The sequence below is a fragment of the Phocoena phocoena genome, chromosome 12, assembly GCF_963924675.1.
Source record: "Phocoena phocoena chromosome 12, mPhoPho1.1, whole genome shotgun sequence".
Classification (NCBI taxonomy): Eukaryota; Metazoa; Chordata; class Mammalia; order Artiodactyla; family Phocoenidae; genus Phocoena; species Phocoena phocoena.
The window spans coordinates 30,760,822-30,782,510 of NC_089230.1; the positions used below are offsets into that span (position 1 = coordinate 30,760,822).

Consider the following 21,689-nt stretch of genomic DNA (forward strand, 5'->3'; position numbering starts at 1 on the left):
TTCACTCAAAGATATCCAAGCAACATGGATTGGAATTTTTAAGTATGAAGATAAAGTGGGTTTCGATGAGCCAATAATACTAGCGTTTAACTGAGTTTATAAATTGATGAATATGATTTGAAAAGCGATGGGCTCGACCTTGACTGTAGATGAAACAGAAAAGCAGGTACTTTGGGAAATCTTTAGTGAACAGAAAAAATAGCACTGGTCTTAAAACTTATGTGATCTGATAATCAATTACAAAATGATCCTTAGACTTACTTGTAGCCAAACTGACCTCGACACAGGTCTTAATAGTGAAAGGATAAAAATTATACTAGCATCTGGCTAATTGTTCGAACCAAGATAAGAACTACAGGAAACTTCCATTTGTCTAATTATGACATGGCTGCATTGACGGCCACACATCTCCCACCTCTAAGAAGGAGCATTTCTGCTTAGCTGAAGGACAGAATCAAAGCAAGGGCATGTGGGTTAACTACACTGAAGTTACTGGAGATAGGTTTTGATGGAAAGAGTACAAAGGGTGGAGTGTGACAGGTCTCATTTGAAATTGAAAATATAGAATTTAACTCATCACTGGTTCAATTTAGCACTGTAGATAGCATAAAACAAAACAATGATCCCAACTCTTTTTGATTAAAGTGCATCTTTTGGTTTAATAAAAATGTGCTTAATACTCACTCTTTCCAGAAATCATGGATTCTTACAGAATGGTCTAGAAACCTGCTTCAAAGCAAAGTTCAGTGAGATATTACCAGGCTTAATGAAGTAATCATTGATAAAAATGTACTTACTTCACTGCTGACTGGTCCATAAGAGTGACCTGAAGAATCTGGTTCTTCTAAATACAGAGTGTAAAAGTGTGGTCTAAATCAAACAGTATCAAAATGTAATATTTTACGAACACATTGTAAAACAGAATAGAAAGAATAATTCAACAACTGATAGTGAATAGAAGTTAATACAACACTGGGGTAACATTTCTAAAATTGCTGAGAAATAATTTACATGTTTAGAGTTCTTCAAAATGTGGCTGTAATAGGACACTAAAGAGTTAATTTAGATATAAAACATCATAGCCAATAGCAAAGTTTTCCTGTCATCTATTTAAAATATTCTGATGTTTTTATAAAACAAAGGAGTATTTTATGACAGAAATTAATCGTCTACATACCTTTCATCTTTAGGAAGCTGCAGCCACTTAAGAACAGCTAAAATTCTTTCTTCAAATGGTACTGAACTAATATGAAAGATAAACAAAATGAAAACAAATCTGTGACAGCTGTTTGGGTTTAAGATATAAATGTGTGTCTCACTGAAAATTTCATTCAGAGAGCCTAAAACAATTCAAGGCATCAAATGTGTTCCAAGCAATGTAAGAGCTTCATCTGAAAACTTAAAATTGTTTTCTCGACAAAGAAACGAACATTAAATTTTACACATATGGAAGTTGTAGCCGGGTTTAAGAGATTTGCTTCCTATACTCTACCTGAGGATCTTACTCCTGGACCTGAGAATAGCAATTGCTATGGCATGAATAACCCATGTGTCAATACACTCTTCAAAGAGGACCTCATGAAGAACTCACTCATTGACGACTCTTAGTAAAATTGGGAAGTGGACACCTAATGAGCAGACAGTTCTCCAGGCAATGATTTCTGGGCAGAATTAACAACACCTTCCTGTGGGCACAGGATTTTGCTTACATGTCTCCATCAGAGTGCTTGCCCAACCTCCAGTACACTTAGTTGTACCTTGAGAAGGTCTCTATCAGACCTTGAGAAGCCAGAGAACATATATCACCACTCTTCAAATCCCCCAGGCCTAGGACAGTGCCCGTCACATAGAATCTCAATAACCATCTATGGAATGAAACTAACAGCAAATAACAAGGTGTCCGTGTGTACCCTAAGGAATAAACAACAGCATAAGGTCACCATAGAAAATCATTATGCATTTCTTGTTTGGAATTTATGAACTTTTCCTTTCGTTCCTCAAATACATTATCGTATTGATTTTATGACATAAATTTCCCAAGTGAAAGACGAAACTATTTTGCTAGTCTCCCTAAAATGATCCAAAGAGAGTTTTCCAGAAAAAAAGTTTCTGTTTTTTTCGTGGTACCTCATGGATTTTGAATATCACAGGGAGGTTACTCCGATCAGTTCTCACATTAAATGGAACGTTTAACAAAGGAATTTGAAAATGCAAATCCAGGGGTGCCATTAATATCTTCTTTTAAATAATATTTCCAGATACCAGAGAGTCACTCCTACCTGTGTCCCTTTAATACTTTCACCTCCTTCTCCTCGTTCTTTCTCCCTAGAGTGAAAATGTGCAGGACCTCTACTTTCACCAGGACTTCCATCTTATTCCTGCCCAAAGATCTGAATGCAAACTCTAACATGTTACCAGTGCTTTCTAGAAAACCTCCAGGAAAAAACTTGTCATAGTTTTACTGTCTATCTATCATCCATCTAAAACTCTTTGAGACAGAGTTCTTATTCTGACAGGTCTCATTTTTCAAACAACATATCATTCAAATGCGAGAACTCAGGCTATGATAAGAAAATAAACAATTCTATGTTATAGGTCCTAGAAAAAGTACAGCTATACATACCCATTATACATCTTATAGATGTCTGGGAAAATTCCATTAATTTTCACATCTGATCCTGGCCAAAAAAATGTGCCCGTCTTCAGGCCTTGATATTTAGCCGTAAGCCAAATCTGGGGAAGCCAGTGAAGGAAAGTTAGGAAATTATGCAAGCATTCATTTCTTAGGAAAATATCTGTTCATGCAACCCTAATGCTTTCCTCCCAAATGCTAGAATGTTTTTGACGTTAATAAGCTCCAGCAGTTAGACTACAAAATAACAATGTAATATGACTTTGAACAGCAGTAAAGAGAAATTAAATAATCAGAAATTAAATTAACCTAAAAAATATGAACAGTTGATAACTCCTGCAACTTTTATAGTCATACTTCTACTTAATAGGTTCCTTCTTTTTTTTTTTTTAACATCTTTATTGGGGTATAATTGCTTTACAATGGTGTGTTAGTTTCTGCTTTATAACAAAGTGAGTAAGTTAAACATATACATATGTTCCCATATCTCTTCCCTCTTGCATCTCCCTCCCTCCCACCCTCCCTATCCCACCCCTCCAGGCAGTCGCAAAGCACCGAGCTGATATCCCTGTGCTATGCGGCTGCTTCCCACTAGAATAGGTTCCTTCTTAAAAGAAGAAAAATTCATGAAAGGAAAAAGAAAAGAAAAATTTACAAATATACATATCTTTAACTTATTGACATTTTTGCTTATGTAACTAACATTTATTGAGCACTTATTATTGCCAATTACAGTTCTAAATAGTATTCTAGATTATCAATTCAACTAATCATCACAATAACTCTATGAGGTAGTTAACAGTATTTACAGTATTATTTACAGTACAGATAGGAGAAGATTGAGGCACAGAAAGAATAATTTACCCAAAGTCACACAGCTTCAAATGTCAGATCTAAAATCTGAATTTATAACTTGCAAATGCTCTTCTCCTTCCAAGAGGAATACCAAGACTATCCAAATAGACCTTATAGAATTGTCATGGCAATTTATAAAAACTCAAAAGGAGAGCACATCTAAGTCACAATCAGAGAGAATCTTCTAAGTTAGCAAATACAAACAAAGTCAAAGTTTACACCTGTAGAAACAGTCAGCTTTGTGTAGATCAAAATATTACCCCCAGACTACTGCTCTTCGCTACTAGAACAAAAAGGTAAAATCAAGCAGAAAAGAGAACTGGCTCAGCATAACCCAAACCCCACTCTGGAACAGACTACATAATGATACAAGCTATATTTAGAGTTACCTGAATTCATCTCTGTTTGCATAAGGATGGCATAAAACACAGTAAATGAAATGAGTTATTAAAAGCTCCAGGGAATGTGGTATTTTACTCTGCTAGAAACAGATAAGAATAATAAAAATAATTTTAATAGATAAAACAAACAACTCACTGGTTCTCCTTTGTACCACTCAGGATTAAATTTCTCTTTACTTTTAAGTGCAAAGTAAGCATTCCTTTGGGGATCATACATCTTATTGTCAATGAGGCCATGGGATTCTGGATAAAGTCCCTAAAAAATATAAAATAGAAGTTTTATGCAAGTTTTAAGTTTTTAAAGTTACAGAACAAAATCATCAAAGAGAAATAGACAACTTAAGCTACACAGAACTTAACCCAGCTTAAGGAGAGAAGAACAAAACAATGGGTATTGTTAAAACATAACCAACCACTCGAGATTTTATGGAGTATTTGTGTTTTAATTTATGTAATAGGAGAAAATAAATTAGGAATGATATGGATGAAGTTCTATATAAAGAAGCAGCCTAATTTTGAAAAAAGTACTGTGTTGTCCTTTTGCATTGCTCAGTGAAACATTTCTTCAGAACAAACTCCTTTTTGGTTGGGTCCAAGAGTAGCTTGTACCAACACAAGCTAAAGTATTAATTCTCTGGCTTCAACCCTAAGGCCTAATGAATTCTCCTTTTTTTTTCTGGATTCAAATTAAATCTCCAAACTTTGAGTGAAACAAAAATAGAGCTGTAATCCTACCTAAAGTCAGGCAAAGTGGCTTGCTTAGAACTCATACATCAAGATGACTGGAAAGACAGCTGAGAACATGGGAGTGCAGACAGTCTGGGGCTCAAATAAAGTAAGATAAAAACTAATCAGAAAAAACAGGACCCAAGAATCAGAGACTCTTAAATTGAAAGGGAACCAAGAAATCATTTCTTGGAGTCTTTAGTCACCTCTTTTCACAGATGGGAAATGGAGACCCAGAAAGTAAAGTGACCTGCCCAAGGCCACAACTAGTTAGTAGAAAAGCTAAGACCAGAACCTAGGTTTCCTTGCTTAACTACACAATGAAAAAGAAGTTATTTTTTTCTGATCTGAAATCTACTTATTCTCTTGAAAAATGTTACATTTACATCTCACTTCTGTGAACATATAAAAGTTGAAATGCAGAGCTTACTGTGACAATGCTGTAGTGATTGGGGAAAGTTTTTGTTGGATATACTGGTCTCATGTTTTTAGCATATGTTCCACAGGTTCCTACAAGGAAAAAAAATTAAATATTTTTATTAAATACAACTAACAATCTGTTTCCCTCATTTAGCTTTGGTACCACAGACTTCTAAATAGTTCTAAAAAGTGAACCCAGAAGGGATTTACAACCATATAAAAATTCAGGGTGAATTACAAAGCAACATTTTGGACTCGAATTCAATGTTAAGAGTTAGTTTTTCTCTTACTTAGAAAATCATTAAACAAAATAGTTAAGCCAATGAAATAATTATCCCATACTTATCAATAACATTAAGTTCCAGATGGACCATAATGATTCTTGCTAGATCTTTGTCTGCTACTACTTGGTGGTAACATACTAAATTATAGGATGTAGTTATATTTTAACAACAAAAAACTGCACTAGTAGCTAAATCTGCAAAATTAAAACAAGAATGAAGCAGTAGCTGGGATGACAGTGTCCCACCCCAAAAATCCAATCTAGCTAACTCTAGACAAGTTCAACACTGCTCTAAAGATAAAAAGCGTCTTCCGGCTTCAAGAAAGGACACAAGTCAAACTGTTGCTGATTTAGCCCTAGTGTCACATTCGTCTTCTGCCTCTACCATTGAAGAGGGAATACATAACTAATGATTCTAGCATATCAATACCTCATTGCCTGAAAATATTCCTCAGATTGGCATGTGTCTATCTATCTCACTGCCTTCCAAATAGTTCAGAATTACAAGCTACATTCCCCAGCTACCCAAAGAGAGGACTTAGTCTAACTGTGTATTGATTTCCTTTCAACTTTCAACTTCATGTATAGGTACCTACAGCTCCTTAATTCTGAACTCAGGTTCTGAACTCATATTTGGTGCTATGGAAACAAACTTTCCTCCTGATGATAACAAAGGGCCATATTCAAACCTCAAAGCTCATGAGCCTGGCTGGTAAGAACAGAGCCTTCCTTGCCCATGCAAGCTCTCTGCTAAAGACTTTTTTAGGTCAAATGATTATTTATAAAAACTATTTTCTTCCCAGGAGAAATTAGAAACTGAAAATTTTTAAAGTTCTCCAAATATTATTTTGGCTTGTCACAAAAGAAGTAGAATAAACGTACCTATGTATTTACTGAGAGTGACTTTGATGTTTAAACCAACCTCATATACTCGTCTAGTAAATAATGTTTCAGAGCTCCAGAAGAACACCAAAACAGTGTATTTACTTACTTCTATTTCAGTCCAGCATTACACTGTGGCTACTTAAATACTGATCACTGATAACAAGCAATGTTCTACAGTTTTTATACCCATATTTAATTTTTTTTTCAGTAACAATGATGATACAAGTGATGCCCATATTACTGGTGGTTAATGTGATTTAAAACTTTGGCATTAATACTAAGAAAAGACAATTCTACTATTGCGTTAGTAACTTACACAATAATCATTCAATTAAGGCTTTATTGAGATAAAGAAGTTGGAAAGATGCTACATGATACTATAAGATAAATAACAAATATTCTATATCTACCCTACTAGAAACATAGCAGTTTTTTTTTTTTTTTTTGTGGTACGGGGGCCTCACTGCTGTGGCCTCTCCCGTTGTGGAGCACAGGCTCCGGACGCGCAGGCTCAGCAGCCATGACTCACGGGCCCAGTCGCTCCGCGGCATGTGGGATCTTCCCGGACCGGGGCACGAACCTGTGTCCCCTGCATCGGCAGGCGGACTCTCAACCACTGGGCCACCAGGGAAGCCCACATAGCAGTTTTTGAAATGCTATTTTAGTTTTTGAAATGCTATTTTAAGATGTAATACATATTAGATAAATATATAAATAATTTTTCCATAAAAGGAATCCAGAAGTCTAAGAAAAAAAAGTATATCTTATCTCATCCTTATATCTACAACTATCACCAAGGGATAAAAATCCTAAAATAACTACTATTATCGCAGAATTATTTAAAAGGCAGTTTCAGAACAATTACAATATTAAACACTAGTTCCTTATCATTAGGTTTAACTCTTTTGCAATAGAGGAGTTTAGTAAAACAGATTCTGCCAGTATTTTTCGAAAAAAAGACTCCTTCCTTAGTCTATCTCACTGAAACTGTGGCACTCCAATAGTAAACTCTGAAGTTACTCACTCAGCTTGCTAATAACAGGAAGAAGTCCGCCCCAAGTGTGTAAATATTCTGCCCTGAAACCATCCAAAGAAAATAAGAGGGTAGGAGGCATTTCAAACCTGGATAATGAGAAAGAAAGGAAAAAAAATTGTTTAAAGAAGAAGAAAGAAGACACAGAGCCAGTGAAGATTTTCCACTGAGGTTGGTATGTAATCTTAGGTAAACTAACAAGCTCAACAAACATCTTCATAAAGAATATTTTGTAAGCATCTATATTCACATATATGCTTTTATATTTTATAATATATATCATCAACTAGTACTGATTAAGCACTCATACCATTCTGAGCCACCATACAGAGACCATCATTTATGATTCCTGCTATTCCAAAAGCTAGACCAAAAGCAACTAAAATGTAATAATATTTTCCCAATTTGCAAGAGAATAAATGTTAACAAATAGCATGTTCTAAATTATGTTTCTTGTTTCCACTATTTTTTTTTCTGTAAAAGCATTTTCTGATATTGTCTCTACTTGAAACTAATAGATAGTATCTCATATCACATAAATTATATACAATATTTAGCTTTTAAGTTTACCATATTTAAAAGATATTAATATTTAATAGAGAAGTTGGTGAGGTATTTACTACAGTTAAATATATAAACAACAAAGAAATGATCCAAAGCTAGAAATGAACAATGAAGGTACACACACACACACACACACACACACACACACACACACACACACAGATTTACATGTGTGGTATGGAAATCCAAAGAGGGAAGCAAAAAAAAAAAATGTATAATGATATTCCCAACAAAAGAGAATAACTATGGACAACCATTCCATGGCTACACCAAAACAGGCATGGTTCAGAAATTTTACAGCTTCTAATGACATCTGATAGACAGTAGGAAAGTCGTGTATCACTGGATAACCATGAAAAAACTTTCCACTGAAAGTTTACTCAGTAATTTAAAAATCTGAGCACAAAGATTTACCTTACCTTACCTTTTCCAACTCTACTGCCTCCCCAGCTTACTCTCATACCCAAACACAAATGGAAAAAGGAGGAAATTTGTGTATAATTTCCACTAACTAGTATTTGTACCATAGTTCTGCTGGGAAACTCTGCAGAATCAGCTCCATATAGTCTCAATGGTCCATGTCTGTATAAAATTATTTCTATTCAATCAACAGAAAACATAAAAACAGTTTGCTGGGCCTCCAGGTAAATATACGGGTATAATAATTTCCCGTATAATAAAATGTGTCCTAAATTACGGTCTTCTTGTAAAGAAAGAAGGACTTATATTTTCCACTAACAGAGTCAACATTACAATTGGAAAATAATAGTCAATGTTTAGAAGGAAAAGGAAGATTCAAAATTCATTAAGTGTAAAATTTCCAATATATCTTGGACTTAACAGACATCTTAGGATATATGAGAAGTCCTCTTTGAAAAAAGTCTCTTCTGTTGGAATTTTTTGGGTTTAGTTTTGGCTGCTATTACTGCTGTTTTAAACAGAAAAGAACTCTTCCATCCAACAGAAAACAAAAATACATATTGAAAAAACAAAAATAAATTATATACATAAGTAAGCTAAAATACAGCTTTAAAATGTTTAACAGTCTGGAAAAATCATTATTTTAAAGACATAAAAATATATTTCTGAAGATTAATAATTCAAATTATATGAATTTGAATTCATATATCTTTGTTCAAGTGGAGCAAAGATGATTATGTTTAATACTGTCACCAAATTTCCACCTTCTGAATTCCACACAAATTTTTTTTGATGACCTTGTAAACATAAGGTATTATAAAAATACTCTAAATACAAAAATAACAAGTATAAATTATAAAAATTATGTAACATCTTCTCACAGACATGTTATCCCAACAATATATAAATGAACCAAAACACACAAAAAAAATAAAAAGAAGCTGTAATTTGCTGTAAGTTCAACTTGAAAAATTTCAAATGAATGTAAAGATCCTTCCTTCCTAAGAAGGAAAACACAAATACTTTCACCCAACACTCATGAATACTAAATATTTATGATCTCTCTTTTTTCCACTAGCTTCCAGAGTGGGGAGTCACGCCATAATCATCTCTACACCACCAGTGCCAAAAGAGGGCTTAACTAAAAATAATATTTACTGAACCAATGAATAATTATTATTTTTATTTGGAAAGGGAAAAAAATGGTACGCCTAAAAAAAATTAGTATCTCAGAATATAATCTCACCCTGCTGGACACTGTGGATCATTAATGCTGTCACATGTTTCTTCTGCCCAACTTTTCTCACCTAAAACATTTTCAAGAAGTACAATGAGTTAAACACACTCAACAGAAACAATGATTGTGATGCCTGTGAGACACATTAGGACAGATTCCAAAAACAAAATATGTTAAACAGATACATAGATAATATGGGACGTGATTCTAGGGAAACAAAACAAATAAAGGGAGTTATTCTGTTTCAAAATAAAAGTTAGCTGATATCAGGAATTAAAAAATGAATGTATAATTGCAAGACTAAAACATACTACTGCATTTGGGAGAACTTGAAGGCACCTTTTCCATTTTCAAATTGTTAATATTTTCAGCCAAAATTTACAACCCTCCTTCTATCCACCCAACAAAATCTTCTGGTATTAAATCCTTGATGTCTTAGTTCCTCTCATACAGAGCCAGGTTCTGTCAAAGAATTTCAAGGAACCCTGTAACACCTAGACGAGACATCATCATAACATCAGTTTACACAGAATCTTATGCCCTAACTTCACATCCACTCTCTCAACGCACAGTAGACATTGTCCTCACTTACTACAAAGGAACCTGTTATATAGTCAGCCAGGACCGCAAAAGTGATCTTTCCACAAGTACAGCGTTAAATATGCAGCTAATATCAAAAGAACATGAGGGGGTTGTAGCGGAAGAGTGAGTGACTACAGATAAAACAACATTGGCCATGTTAGATAATGGTAATTATTAAGCTCGGTGATGCAAGCTTCATCACATATTCTCTCTATTCAGGTATATCTGTTTGAAATTTTCCTTAATACCATGTTTTTAAAATATTTTTTCAGCTAATATGGTGGGTCAATAACTATGACTTCTAATGTAAAAAATACATCTGTGCTAAACCCCGCTAGGACCTAGGAAGATGTAAGCCTGCCTCTGAACCCGGCGAGGGCATGACCTCCTGACCTCGGCACACGGAGCCATGGTTGATGCAGCAGTCGCCCTTGTCCTTGCAGTCATCCGAACAGGAGCAGAGGCTTCGGGACAACCTTTTCTCACCACACCTGAATTTGCTGCAAGTCCATATCCGTTCTAGAAACAAATATCAACATAATACATTTCATGGTCCAAATTCAACATGTCCAAAGTGAATACAGAAATGTCTCTGGAACATGATCCATGAAGAGACAATGGACCATTTTCTAACCCTTAGTCAGTCACAGAACCTGCCACCACAGTGGTCAATCTGAACTAAGAGAAAATATGCAGGCAGTAATTATTATTCACTAAAAAGCCAGAATCTCATCATTTTAAAATGTAAACAAACGTAATTCTTATTATACAACTCCCATGTCCATCTTGGCTTCTTCCAACAGTCATTGTCAGAGTTCTCAAAATTTAATCTAAACCTGGCTCGCTCTCATTTAAATGTTATTGCATGTCATACGTAGAGAAGACCAAATCAAACAGAAAATTTCCATAGTCTGATGGTCTTACTTTGAAGTTTAAGTGGACATCTTAAGAACTCTTGCTTTAATAAGCCCACAGAAATATTCATGTATTTTAAGCAGCCTTTTTGAACTTAGGTGAAATGCAAATTAGACTAAATAGGCTATCAGCATACATTAAAAACAGGCAGTTTTGCTATCCATAAAACTTTTAACAAGGCAAAATATGTAAATTTTTTTCTCTCAGAAAATATAAAGGCCAAATTTTTAAAAATCTCAAATGGGTTAGGTAAATCACATACCTAAAAGATGCAGAACTTTTCTTTGCTCTTTTACCAAGGCCCATGACTCCATCTTTTCCCCTGCATATTTTTACCTGGTTCTATACACGTCTCCTGGTAATCTAGACAGCAGTTTCCAAGGTCAACGCAAGCAACATCACAGCGACAGTTCCCAAATGTTCTCTCAAAACAGCGACCTTTGCAACTTTTAACTGAAAATATTGAAAGATGTTTCTAATCATTATATAATTACAAAGCAAACATCAATTAATACACCTAAGTTAGTTATAGTCAGGTTCAAATATTGTTTTAGAAAACACAGATGGCGTGGGCAATAAAGTTAACCAAGAATCTTTTCACAAATACATGTAGAAAGTGACACAAACAGAAGGCGGTAACCTTACAGAGTTTGCAATTTTATCTCTTGCCATAGGAAAAAAAGATGACTTTTTTCTTTTATATGTTATAAACCTTACTGGGGGTAATAAAACTGAAATACTTTTGAATAATAAAGAAAAGAAAAATAAGAAGAGCTTGTTCTGAAGATTTTATGCAGAGTTCTCTAAAAAGTGATAATCTATGAATATTTCAGAAAGACAGAGAATACCTGACTTACATCATTCTCAGTCTGGTGTAAAGGAGAAGTAATGTGTTTGTACGTAACATGTTCTGCGGGACCCAGCTCCCACCATCACCTAGAACATCCACTGCACCTTCAGATCCAGGCTGTTCCCTTTGAGAAACTTTCCCAAACTCCCAGTCAAGGTCCTTTTTCCTTTTCTTAAGTTTGTATAAAACCTTACCCTTCATCTCAGTCACTCACTTCCATTTGTAACTAGATCATCTGGTTAATATCCCAGTCTCACCCTAGAGCACAAACTTCTTAAGAACAAAGACCACATCTGGAAGTTACCCAGTACACTGTATCCCTGGTACCTAGCAAGAGCCTTGACTATAGCTGGTACTAATAAGTTTTTGTTAAATGGATAAATGGCAGATATGGAAGGAAAATACTTTTCATTAAAAACAATTTTACATTGTAACTCTTCACTAGTTACCTAGAATAAGCTAGGTTTTTATTGGATTACTAAAAAATCAGGGTGGTAAGAAAAAAAATCCACTTATAAAATAATGGAAGTCAAAAAGAAAAAAATGAATAATCCTAGCTCTTGACTGCAATGGTCTCCTGACCCAAGAAGACACTGCCACAGAGTTTAACTCTCATTTAACACCGGGAAACTAGGCAATTTCAAGGACATGAAATGACAATAATAATTTCTAGGGTCAAAAATATTAACTTTCCTGACCCAAGGGGGAAAAGCTATTATAATAATAGCTATTACTTGGAGCTCACTAATATGTTCCTAGTCATTTAAAAAATAATATGCATTCCATGTTGAGTTTAGATTAAAATTACTGTTTTCAATCATTCGGTTTTATTTTTACATGCCAAACTGAACTCAAGGGGAATTACTTTGGGTCTAAAGGCTACACAGGTGAACACTAAAGTCTATAGCTTTTTAATTTTATTAAACATTGACAGTTTGCTCTGAATAGTTGCTAACTAAATATATAAAATTACATTTCATTCATTTCAACTATAAATGACAGCTTAACAATCACTAACATTTTTTAAATGACTAATATCACAATTACAGAATAGTTGAACAGAAGGATTTGTTCAATTTTCAAAACCAAATTCCCTAGGAAGACCATCAGTGATTTTAACAGGGAAAAAATAAAAAACTACCTCAGAGCCAAAATAATGACTGCTACAGTGTACTGTGATTCATAGTTTTATTATTCATAGTAATCTTGTCAGTGTTGGCTAGATTTCTGCACTCAATAATATATATATATATATATATTAGCTTAAAAATATCACTGTTGCTTTGAAATGTCTGCAATTTTAAAAGACTTAAAAGCATGTAAGGATAAGTTTCTGGTTGCCCAGGGATGCTAATTGGTTACCTAGTAACCTCCAGGGCTAACTCCTTAGGGAGAAAAAGTGTTTGGGAGTCACTTGAGGAAGTCAGGGAGACAGGCTCCAAGAGCACAGCACCAGAACCTGTCAGCCAGCTGCTTGTTTGTGTCTTTGTTCTTTATTTTTTGCTGTTTTGAGGTTTTTCTGTTTGTTTGACTGGTGGGTTGGTTTTTTGGTCATAGCCCCTCTTCATCATTATGGGATGAAGTTCTGCAAGTAAATAAAATAGTATATGGCTAAAATAATAAAAGAGCTTCAAGAAAAAGGCTCAAACCAGCATCAAATTTGCACTATCTATGGAGTACTCAAGGGATTAGGACATAACGCTTATCTCAATCACATTCTGAAAAAGGCTGACTAGTACCCCTACACACACACACACACACACACACACACACACACACAAATTACTGTACTAATTACCTTCTTTGGCACAGCTTGGTTTCAACCCAAATATACAACCAAGGATTGTCGTTAACACACAGACTGACAATACCTGTGGAGAGAAAAAAAAAAAAAAGATGTAGTTTCCAAGCCCTTTTATTTCTTCAAATGTTTTATTTCTTTAAATACTTCTAAACTTGGCGCTGCTCTGTTTCCTGATCTGGTGCTGGTCACATGATGTGTGCACCTTGGAAAAATTCAAACTGCACATTTCTGCTTCAGGTACTGTTCTGTATGTACGTCATACTTCAACAACAAGTTTACTTAAATATTAGCAAACAAATCTGTGCCTTCCTAGGTTAATGTTGCCAGAAATTTCCCAGTGGATGTAAATGAATCCAGTCCAAAAACTTATAATAATTAAGGTAGGGAGAAAAGAAAACCTAACAATTTTCTACTTGTTAACTGTTCTGTATGTACGTCATACTTCAACAACAAGTTTACTTAAATATTAGCAAACAAATCTGTGCCTTCCTAGGTTAATGTTGCCAGAAATTTCCCAGTGGATGTAAATGAATCCAGTCCAAAAACTTATAATAATTAAGGTAGGGAGAAAAGAAAACCTAACAATTTTCTACTTGTTAATCCATAAAAGGCAATATGAGAATATCAGATGCCTCTTTTAACAGTTTAATTACACAAACCTAAACACTATTCTCATATTCACTGTGACAGCTTGTGGGAATGAGCAACAGACAGGGTTGGACGACTACATCCCGGACCCAAATGTTACCACAAACTGGTTGTGTAGAGATTTGGAGCAGGTCACTTTAACATTCCAGACATCAATTTACTCACTTATAAAATTAAAGGGCTGGACTCCTTGGATCCCTAAAAATCTTTCCAGCTCTACCATTTTGCAACTTTCTCATTCTCCACTATTCTGGACTTTGACATTTGACTTTAACTAGATCATTTGGTGAATATGGTGTAAGTGATTACACCATATAACTCCCAAGAACAATGACAGAAGTTTATTTGTGAGTTAGAAAAAAAAAAAAAGCAGAATAATCTACAAAATAGTCCTCAATATTTTTCAGTGGAATGGAGTTCCCTTGGCAGCTCTCTGGAATGTCACATTTCAGGACAATTCAATAAAATATTCATTGAGCACCAACTATGTGTAAAGACTATATTATGCATTGAAGGAAAGAATAAGAGACCCTCCAGGGAGCTTCTACTTTTTGGGAAAAGGCAAAAGCAACAGTACAAATGGTTCATATTTGGTAGCCTCTAGTTGCAAAGTTCTATAGCTGTTTAAAGAAGAAAGGCTGGGGTGGCCGGTGAGAAAGAGATCAGAAAAGACTTCATAGAGGAAGGCTCTGGGCTGGACTCTGAAGAGGGGAAATGATGGCATGATATTGTCAGGCAGAGCTGATGGAAGCGAAGAGAGGGCAGAGCAGAGAAAAGCCAGTATAAGGAAAGGCTTGCAGGAAGGAAGGCATATGGGAGGTGGCAGATGAATGATGAGCAGCCTACTTTGGCTGGAACCCAGAATATGAAAAAGGGGAATGGACACAGTATGGAAGGGTGGCGTGGCATTTCCCCAAAGCCAAGATGAAGAGATACTAAAGACAGGAGGGATGGGTGAATGGCACAGGGTGGGTGGTGGGTAGAGGCTTTTTTATGTTTTCTGAACTCATTCCCTCCAATAAAACATACTGAGTATTGACTGTATGCTGATCTGTAGTTTAGGTACTGGGTACTCAGTAATAAAAGAGACATGACCTCTGTCCTCAGCATGCCTACTGTCAAGGGACTGCAGAACTAAAGAGGAAGTGAATGGCAAATAAACTGAGGAAGCAGGTCTAACACATTTCAAAAGAAAACGAAGGTAAAGGAAAAAAGAGTGAAAGTACAGTGGGTCTAAAATACAACAGGGTCTAGGTCAGGTTCTTTTTTTAGGAAATCAAAAACCTAAATGTATATATTTCCATTAAAATAAAGAGCCATCAGAAGAAGAGCTTGAACAAATAAGTAAAGAATGGCAGATAGAACAATGTCGTAAGAGTACTAATGGATTCTCCTAAGCCTTTAATGGTGGTGTAAACTAACACAAACATATGGAAGAGTAATTCTGAAGGATCTATCAAAATCAATAAAAACTCTCTTACTGTCAATTATAAATATATAGGGAAATGAAAAAATAGTAAAACGAATCTGTATTTAGTATCCTGTAATTTAAACCACGGAAAATTAAAGTTTTATTTCTTTGTAATAAACCTATCAAGAATAGTTTGAACAGCGTTTTATCCACTTCTCACAATACGGAGTGAGAATCTTTTATATGCCTTGGCAAATTGTCACATTCCTTTCTAAGTTTAGATAAGTTTCCAACGTTTTAACCTTTGTACTTTTAATACCATGAAATATCTCCAAAAATTCCATTAGTATGAATCTTTGTATCACTGTCACTTCCTCTGGGACGTCTTCATCCTTTCCATCACAGCCATGCTTCTCATGTCAATAAATTCGCTGTCACTAGGTTCCTTTGGCTGCTTATGTAGAGTCCGTTGAACAGCGGCAGTGTTAGCCTACCCACAGTCAGCTATCTCTTCCGCAACCCCATCCACATTTGATCTGAATTTCATTTCCAGCATTATCACTTTTCTTTTTTGCGGTGTGTGGGCCTCTCTGTTGTGGCCTCTCCCGTTGCGGAGCACAGGCTCCGCGATGGCTCACGGGCCCAGCCACTCTGCGGCATGTGGGATCTTCCCGGACCGGGGCACAAACCCGTGTCCCCTGCATCGACAGGCGGACTCTCAACCACTGTGCCACCAGGGAAGCCCATCACTTTTCTTTTTTTAACTGCACTTTATCGGCCAATTCCCTCTTTCAATTATTCATTTCTATAAAATGTGATGGAGGTCTACCACTGGCAGATAGAAAAGCAACACAAGTACTTGTTTTTCTGTCTGTGCTGAACTGACCAACAGATGCATAGTAACCAATCACTGACACACTTTAAAAGAAGTGACACTGGTCACTGACCATGATATGCATCTGCTGTTTGCATAGTGTTTTGTGGACTGAAAAAGCTAGTAGCAAAGATTGTACTTTGCAATTACTCATGGTCAATAAATCTTAGTTACTGAAATTTGAACCATGTTGTTGGGAGGCTGGTGTTATTTAATCAAACTGTGGGAACTGAAATTGTACATGTCAGAGAACCATGCAAAGCTAGCACTGCCTGTACTCTCACAAGTGGGCAGTAATATAGTATATAACATAATAATATATATATCCAAGGATGTTTAATTCAGAACTGTTTGTATTTGAAAAAAAATAAAACAAAACAGAAACAACCTAAGCTCATTATAAGAAACTGGTTTAAACAGTCAGGTTAATCATACAATAAAATACTCTCAGGGGATTAGCCTCAGAGATAGGTGGGTGAGAAGAAGGCTTAAAGATACAAAAACCAAAAAAAGCTGAGGGGTAGCCATAGGAAGTTGGAAGCAGCCCTTCAATCCTTCTCTGTAAGTAAGAAGCATCTATGGGGAGTGAGGAAGCCAAGGTGGGGCTCTGAAGTGATGAAGGGGGCTTAGGAGACCCCACGTGAAGGATGGCAGCAAATCAGTAGGGACAACAGAGATGGAGTCAATAATGGAAGAGTGAACAGACCCTCCAGCTCTGGGGGCCCAGCTTAACTGAGATCATGAATTGTTTGTAATAAGACCCAGAGGCCTGGAATTCCAGGAGTGGGAGTGGGGGAGTGGGGTAAAAAGATAACATGGCATGGGGAGATAGGAAGGGAGGGGAAACAGAAAAGGGAACAAGAGACTCAAGGTGTGACTGCAAGAGCTGAACAGGGAGGGTTAGGACCACGTGAACATGGGTATTTGGATGGAGAACCGTGAGAAGTGAAGGATCGAGTGAGTGAAGGAGTGGGAATGAGGGAGGGAGTGAGGAAGGAAGAAGAACAGAAGTTATGGACTCTGAAGAGAATTTCAGAGTCTGAGTTCTCAGAAGTGGGACGGTTTGGAGTGGAGGTGAACCCAAAAGTAGAAACCTGAAATTGGCATAAGGTACTTGCTGGAAGTAAGAAGACGAAAAAGTTCTACTACTTTTACTAGTCATCGGAGTTAACTTTTGACAATGAATGAAAATCACGATAAGAGAAGTTATTTATATTCTCAACTTTATTGACTTACAATACATATTCCCTCACTGCTGAAGAAATTCAGTCATGAAGATGTATTACCAATAACCTTACTGTTCTAACTAAATATAAAACAAAACTTGTGAACAGTTCTGCTACAAATAAGTCTCATCTTGAAAAAACTATGAAAAGATTTAGTGGTAAGCAAGCATTTAAATTGCAACCATGAGTTTAAAGCATACATGATATATGAAAATCTTTGCCCTCTTGTTAAGCTACAGAAGAGGCATGCTGATTTTTTTAATCACCTCTTTGTTACTAAAAGATATTATTTAGATTTACCTTTTAGATAATGCATAGCATGAAACTGAAACTAAAGTATGACCATAGGAACAATCATTTCACCTCTGTAAAAGATGAAATTTAAATTACCTACTACTTTGTTACACAACACCCAATCAGAATAGTTTTTAGTAGGAAATTTCTCTCCAACGATTATCAGAGCTGTGAAATCTAATTCAATTTGAATTTTCTTCTCAAAGTAGTTTAATCCAACAATGTCAAAATCCACCATCCTTTCATACCTCTATAACAATTTAGGTAGTTTTCAAGTTTTGATATTTTCTTAGAAGCTATAGCCAAAATATTTTATCTTAGAAAACATGAAGCTTGGAGACATATAAGCAAAAGTAAAGTTGTTGGAATATTTTGCCTCTATGTTAGAACAATATTTATTTGGAGTATCCTGCTTGTTTAGTTAGAGTCCCTGAATCATTTCTTGGCCATTTAGTGAACCAAAACAGATATAAAGAAATCACTCAATTTTTTTTCTCACAAATTCCCTCAAACACAGTGGCATTAACATAATGAGTATTATTCTTTCTTTATCAAGTATTCATACAAATGTGTCTACTGGCCTTTGCTAAAGGCCAGAGATGCAAATGAGAGCAATTCCTCCCCTGACAGAGAAAGCATGTGGACATTAAAATGAATGATTACAATGGAACTGGAAAAGAGCTACAGTTGAAATATGTAAAAAATGTTAACATGCTACCAGCACAGTGGAGAGAAGAAAAGGAGAGAATGGTTACAAAAGCCTTCACAAAGAGAAAGGGGGGAAAAAAGGAGTTTCCCCTTCAATCAATAAACAAATGTTTGAGCGCCTGCAATATGCACTGGACTTCGATTCTGTGGAGAAGCACAAAATTAAAACAAAAAGAATTTGTGGTGAAATCCCTAATCTGAGTTGATAATCTACTCAGGGCAACAACTCTAGAATTTGTTGATGATAAAGACATGAGACAGTGAGAAGTAACCTAAGAATTAAACTACATAGTGACAATGTGTCACCCAAGCACCCATGCATAAGTACAGAAACTATTTTTTAACTGTACAGGCTAGCTGTGTTTTATCAACAAGATGCCACAAAGGCCCGCGCAAAACCAGACTGAACCAGCTAGATCCAAGATGGCAGACAAAGCAGGCTAATGGTCACTATTTTCCTTGAGTTGATTTATCTCTGTGTTTCCGTATCGACCCCTGAGAGCTGAAGGACACTTGCCCTGATTTATCTCTGTGTTTGTTTCAAAAGTACCTGGTGTTGGGCCGGTGGTTTTCAGCTCTACTGGGAGAGATACATGCTTTGAGTGTTACACAGTGGTCAACCGCTCAGAACCTGGCCCTGACTTGACCACAGGACCACACCTGTGCAGATGAAACCTGGAGGAGTCCAAGAGAAGAGTTACCTTTGCTTCATCCCTATGCTAAGATCTTTGCCCAGTGGGGGGATTTGTACTCTGCTTGCACAATTGGTGCCGTGTGCAAAGGAGTGTGGAAGACCGCGCATGCCCGGGCTGCCCCTGGAAATCTCCACCCCTTTCCTAGTGTCCTGATGACCTGTCTGCCTCCTGACCCTTAAGATTCCCTCACTTCCCTCCCTTAGAGGAGATGGTACCTTTAGAGCATGAGCTCCCCTTCTCCATTCTCTGGCCATTGAATAAAAGCCTGTCTTGCTTGCACCAAACTCAGTTTCGTTATTGGCAGCGTGAACCTGAGCGCGGGAAAGAACTCCCTGAGCCAGCCAGGGGGCCTCAGTTCAGCTAGCGCCCCAAGAGAGGGGCCTGGTGTCTAATTCAGTAACAAATCTATGCAATGGTGCTTTGTGCGAAGCCAGGGAAGTATAGAAAATAACACCAGTCTGGGAAAGAGAGAATAACAGTGATTACAGTAGTAGCCATCACTTCTACAGAACAACAGCAACTATCCCTTCGGTAGTACTTCCTATGTGCTAGGCACTTTTCTAAGAGTTTTCTATCAAACCATTTAATCCTCACAATAACACTGTGACACAGATTATTGTATTTACCCAGTTTAAGGAAACTTAGCCGCAGAGAGGTTAGCAACTTGCCAAGGATCACAGAGTTGATAAGTGACATGGGCAAGATTAGGACTTAAGCAGTCAGATTGTAAAGGGAGTGGGGCAGGAGGTGGGGACACGGGAGTGGCTGAAAGGTGGCTGTGGCCTTATAAATCCAGTGACTGGATTTATAAATTCTAGAAAGATCCTTTGGTGACACTGTGAAAGGCTGTGCCATAAGCCACTCACCTGCCTGTCTTCTCTCAGGAGATGCTCTGTCCTCCTCTGGGTCTTTCCAATTACTGCAGCCCTGACCATGCTCTGGGAGATTTGTTTATCTGTGTGTCTTTGACTGGACTGTGAGCTCCAGGGAGGCGTGGATTTATTGACTCATCTCTGTATTTTCTAGGTCTAGCAGAGTGCCTAGCGCATAGATATTCAAAATAACTGTTGGCCTGAAAAATCAGTAACCTGATTTAATTAAACAATTTGGGGGAAAACTATAAATCTCCCCCTTTTCTTCATCTGAGTTGACAAAGTCAATCAGTTTGTTAAGTGCCTTTATATAAAGGGTGCCTATAATAAATATAGGGGAAAAGCATTTTTTTAGGAAATGGACAACTGCTGGATTTGGTATTCAAATGTGACAGATGCCTCTCCAATTTGAAGATGAATTAGCTGACCACATTGCCTATCAGTCAGTCCTCTGACCTTTTACTCAAGCAGCATGCTTTCTGGAAACGACTCTGTGGGAACTCGGACCTATGCGTTGCTGGAGTCTTCGGGGGATTTCCTTTCCTAGAGGATAAGGATTAGATCCTAATGCAGCGAGCCCAGTGCCAAGAAACTCCCACCGGCGGCTCAGAGGGATGTCACGCTCAAAGATAATGTCTTGTTTTTGAAGAACTTTGAAGTGTTACAAAGTTCAGTGTAGAAGTTAGAACAACTGCTTGAGTGTATTGAGAAGTTTTTTAAAGACAAGGTTCTAACTTTTGCTTGGCCTCTTATATACGCAGTATCGTTTTAGTTACATTTGACTTAACTGAAGGTTCTCCCAAATGGCAGTGAAATTTTACGTGAAGCAATTTATATAACTGGTCAAATGAAAAGGGGGAAGGAGAAACTACGCCCTGGACAAGCACATCACTTAGAGGCAAACCTCACGCTCAACCTCTCAGTGAAACCTGAACACGCTGAAGAAGTTGACATCTACCTGGCAGAAAGGGGTTCTGTTTCAAAACGGCGAGCGTTCAAATCCCACCTCTGTTCATTCCTTTTTTTCAGCATTCAACAAATATTTCCTGAGAGGCTACCACGTGTTAAGAAGAGTCTCGTGGGCTTCCCTGGTGGTGCAATGGTTGGGAGTCTGCCTGCCGATGCAGGGGACGCGGGTTCGTGCCCCGGTCCGGGAGGATCCCACATGGCGCGGAGTGGCTGGGCCCGTGAGCCGTGGCCACTGGGCCTGCGCGTCTGGAGCCTGTGCTCCGCGACGGGAGAGGCCACAGCAGAGAGAGGCCCACGTACCGCAAAAAAAAAAGGAAAAAAGAAGAGTCTCGTGCTGGGTATACACCAGGAAATGGAAACATTTCAGTGCTTTCATGGAGCCATG

The 21,689-nt window shown here is 37.0% G+C and overlaps 1 protein-coding gene across 1 annotated transcript in view; it reads right to left on the bottom strand.

Annotated features, from left to right (window-relative positions):
* The window catches only part of ENPP1 (ectonucleotide pyrophosphatase/phosphodiesterase 1), a 65,353-nt gene that overhangs the window by 18,574 nt on the left and 25,090 nt on the right, over positions 1 to 21,689 (bottom strand). Inside the window, exons 2-11 of the mRNA XM_065888627.1 lie at positions 13,602 to 13,674; positions 11,290 to 11,406; positions 10,432 to 10,557; positions 9,466 to 9,526; positions 7,227 to 7,324; positions 5,045 to 5,124; positions 4,025 to 4,144; positions 2,624 to 2,733; positions 1,178 to 1,243; positions 798 to 870 (exon numbers count right to left, since the gene is read on the bottom strand). Of these exons, the coding sequence (XP_065744699.1) occupies positions 798 to 870; positions 1,178 to 1,243; positions 2,624 to 2,733; positions 4,025 to 4,144; positions 5,045 to 5,124; positions 7,227 to 7,324; positions 9,466 to 9,526; positions 10,432 to 10,557; positions 11,290 to 11,406; positions 13,602 to 13,674 (924 nt within the window). The remainder of the gene's footprint in view (positions 1 to 797; positions 871 to 1,177; positions 1,244 to 2,623; positions 2,734 to 4,024; positions 4,145 to 5,044; positions 5,125 to 7,226; positions 7,325 to 9,465; positions 9,527 to 10,431; positions 10,558 to 11,289; positions 11,407 to 13,601; positions 13,675 to 21,689) is intronic.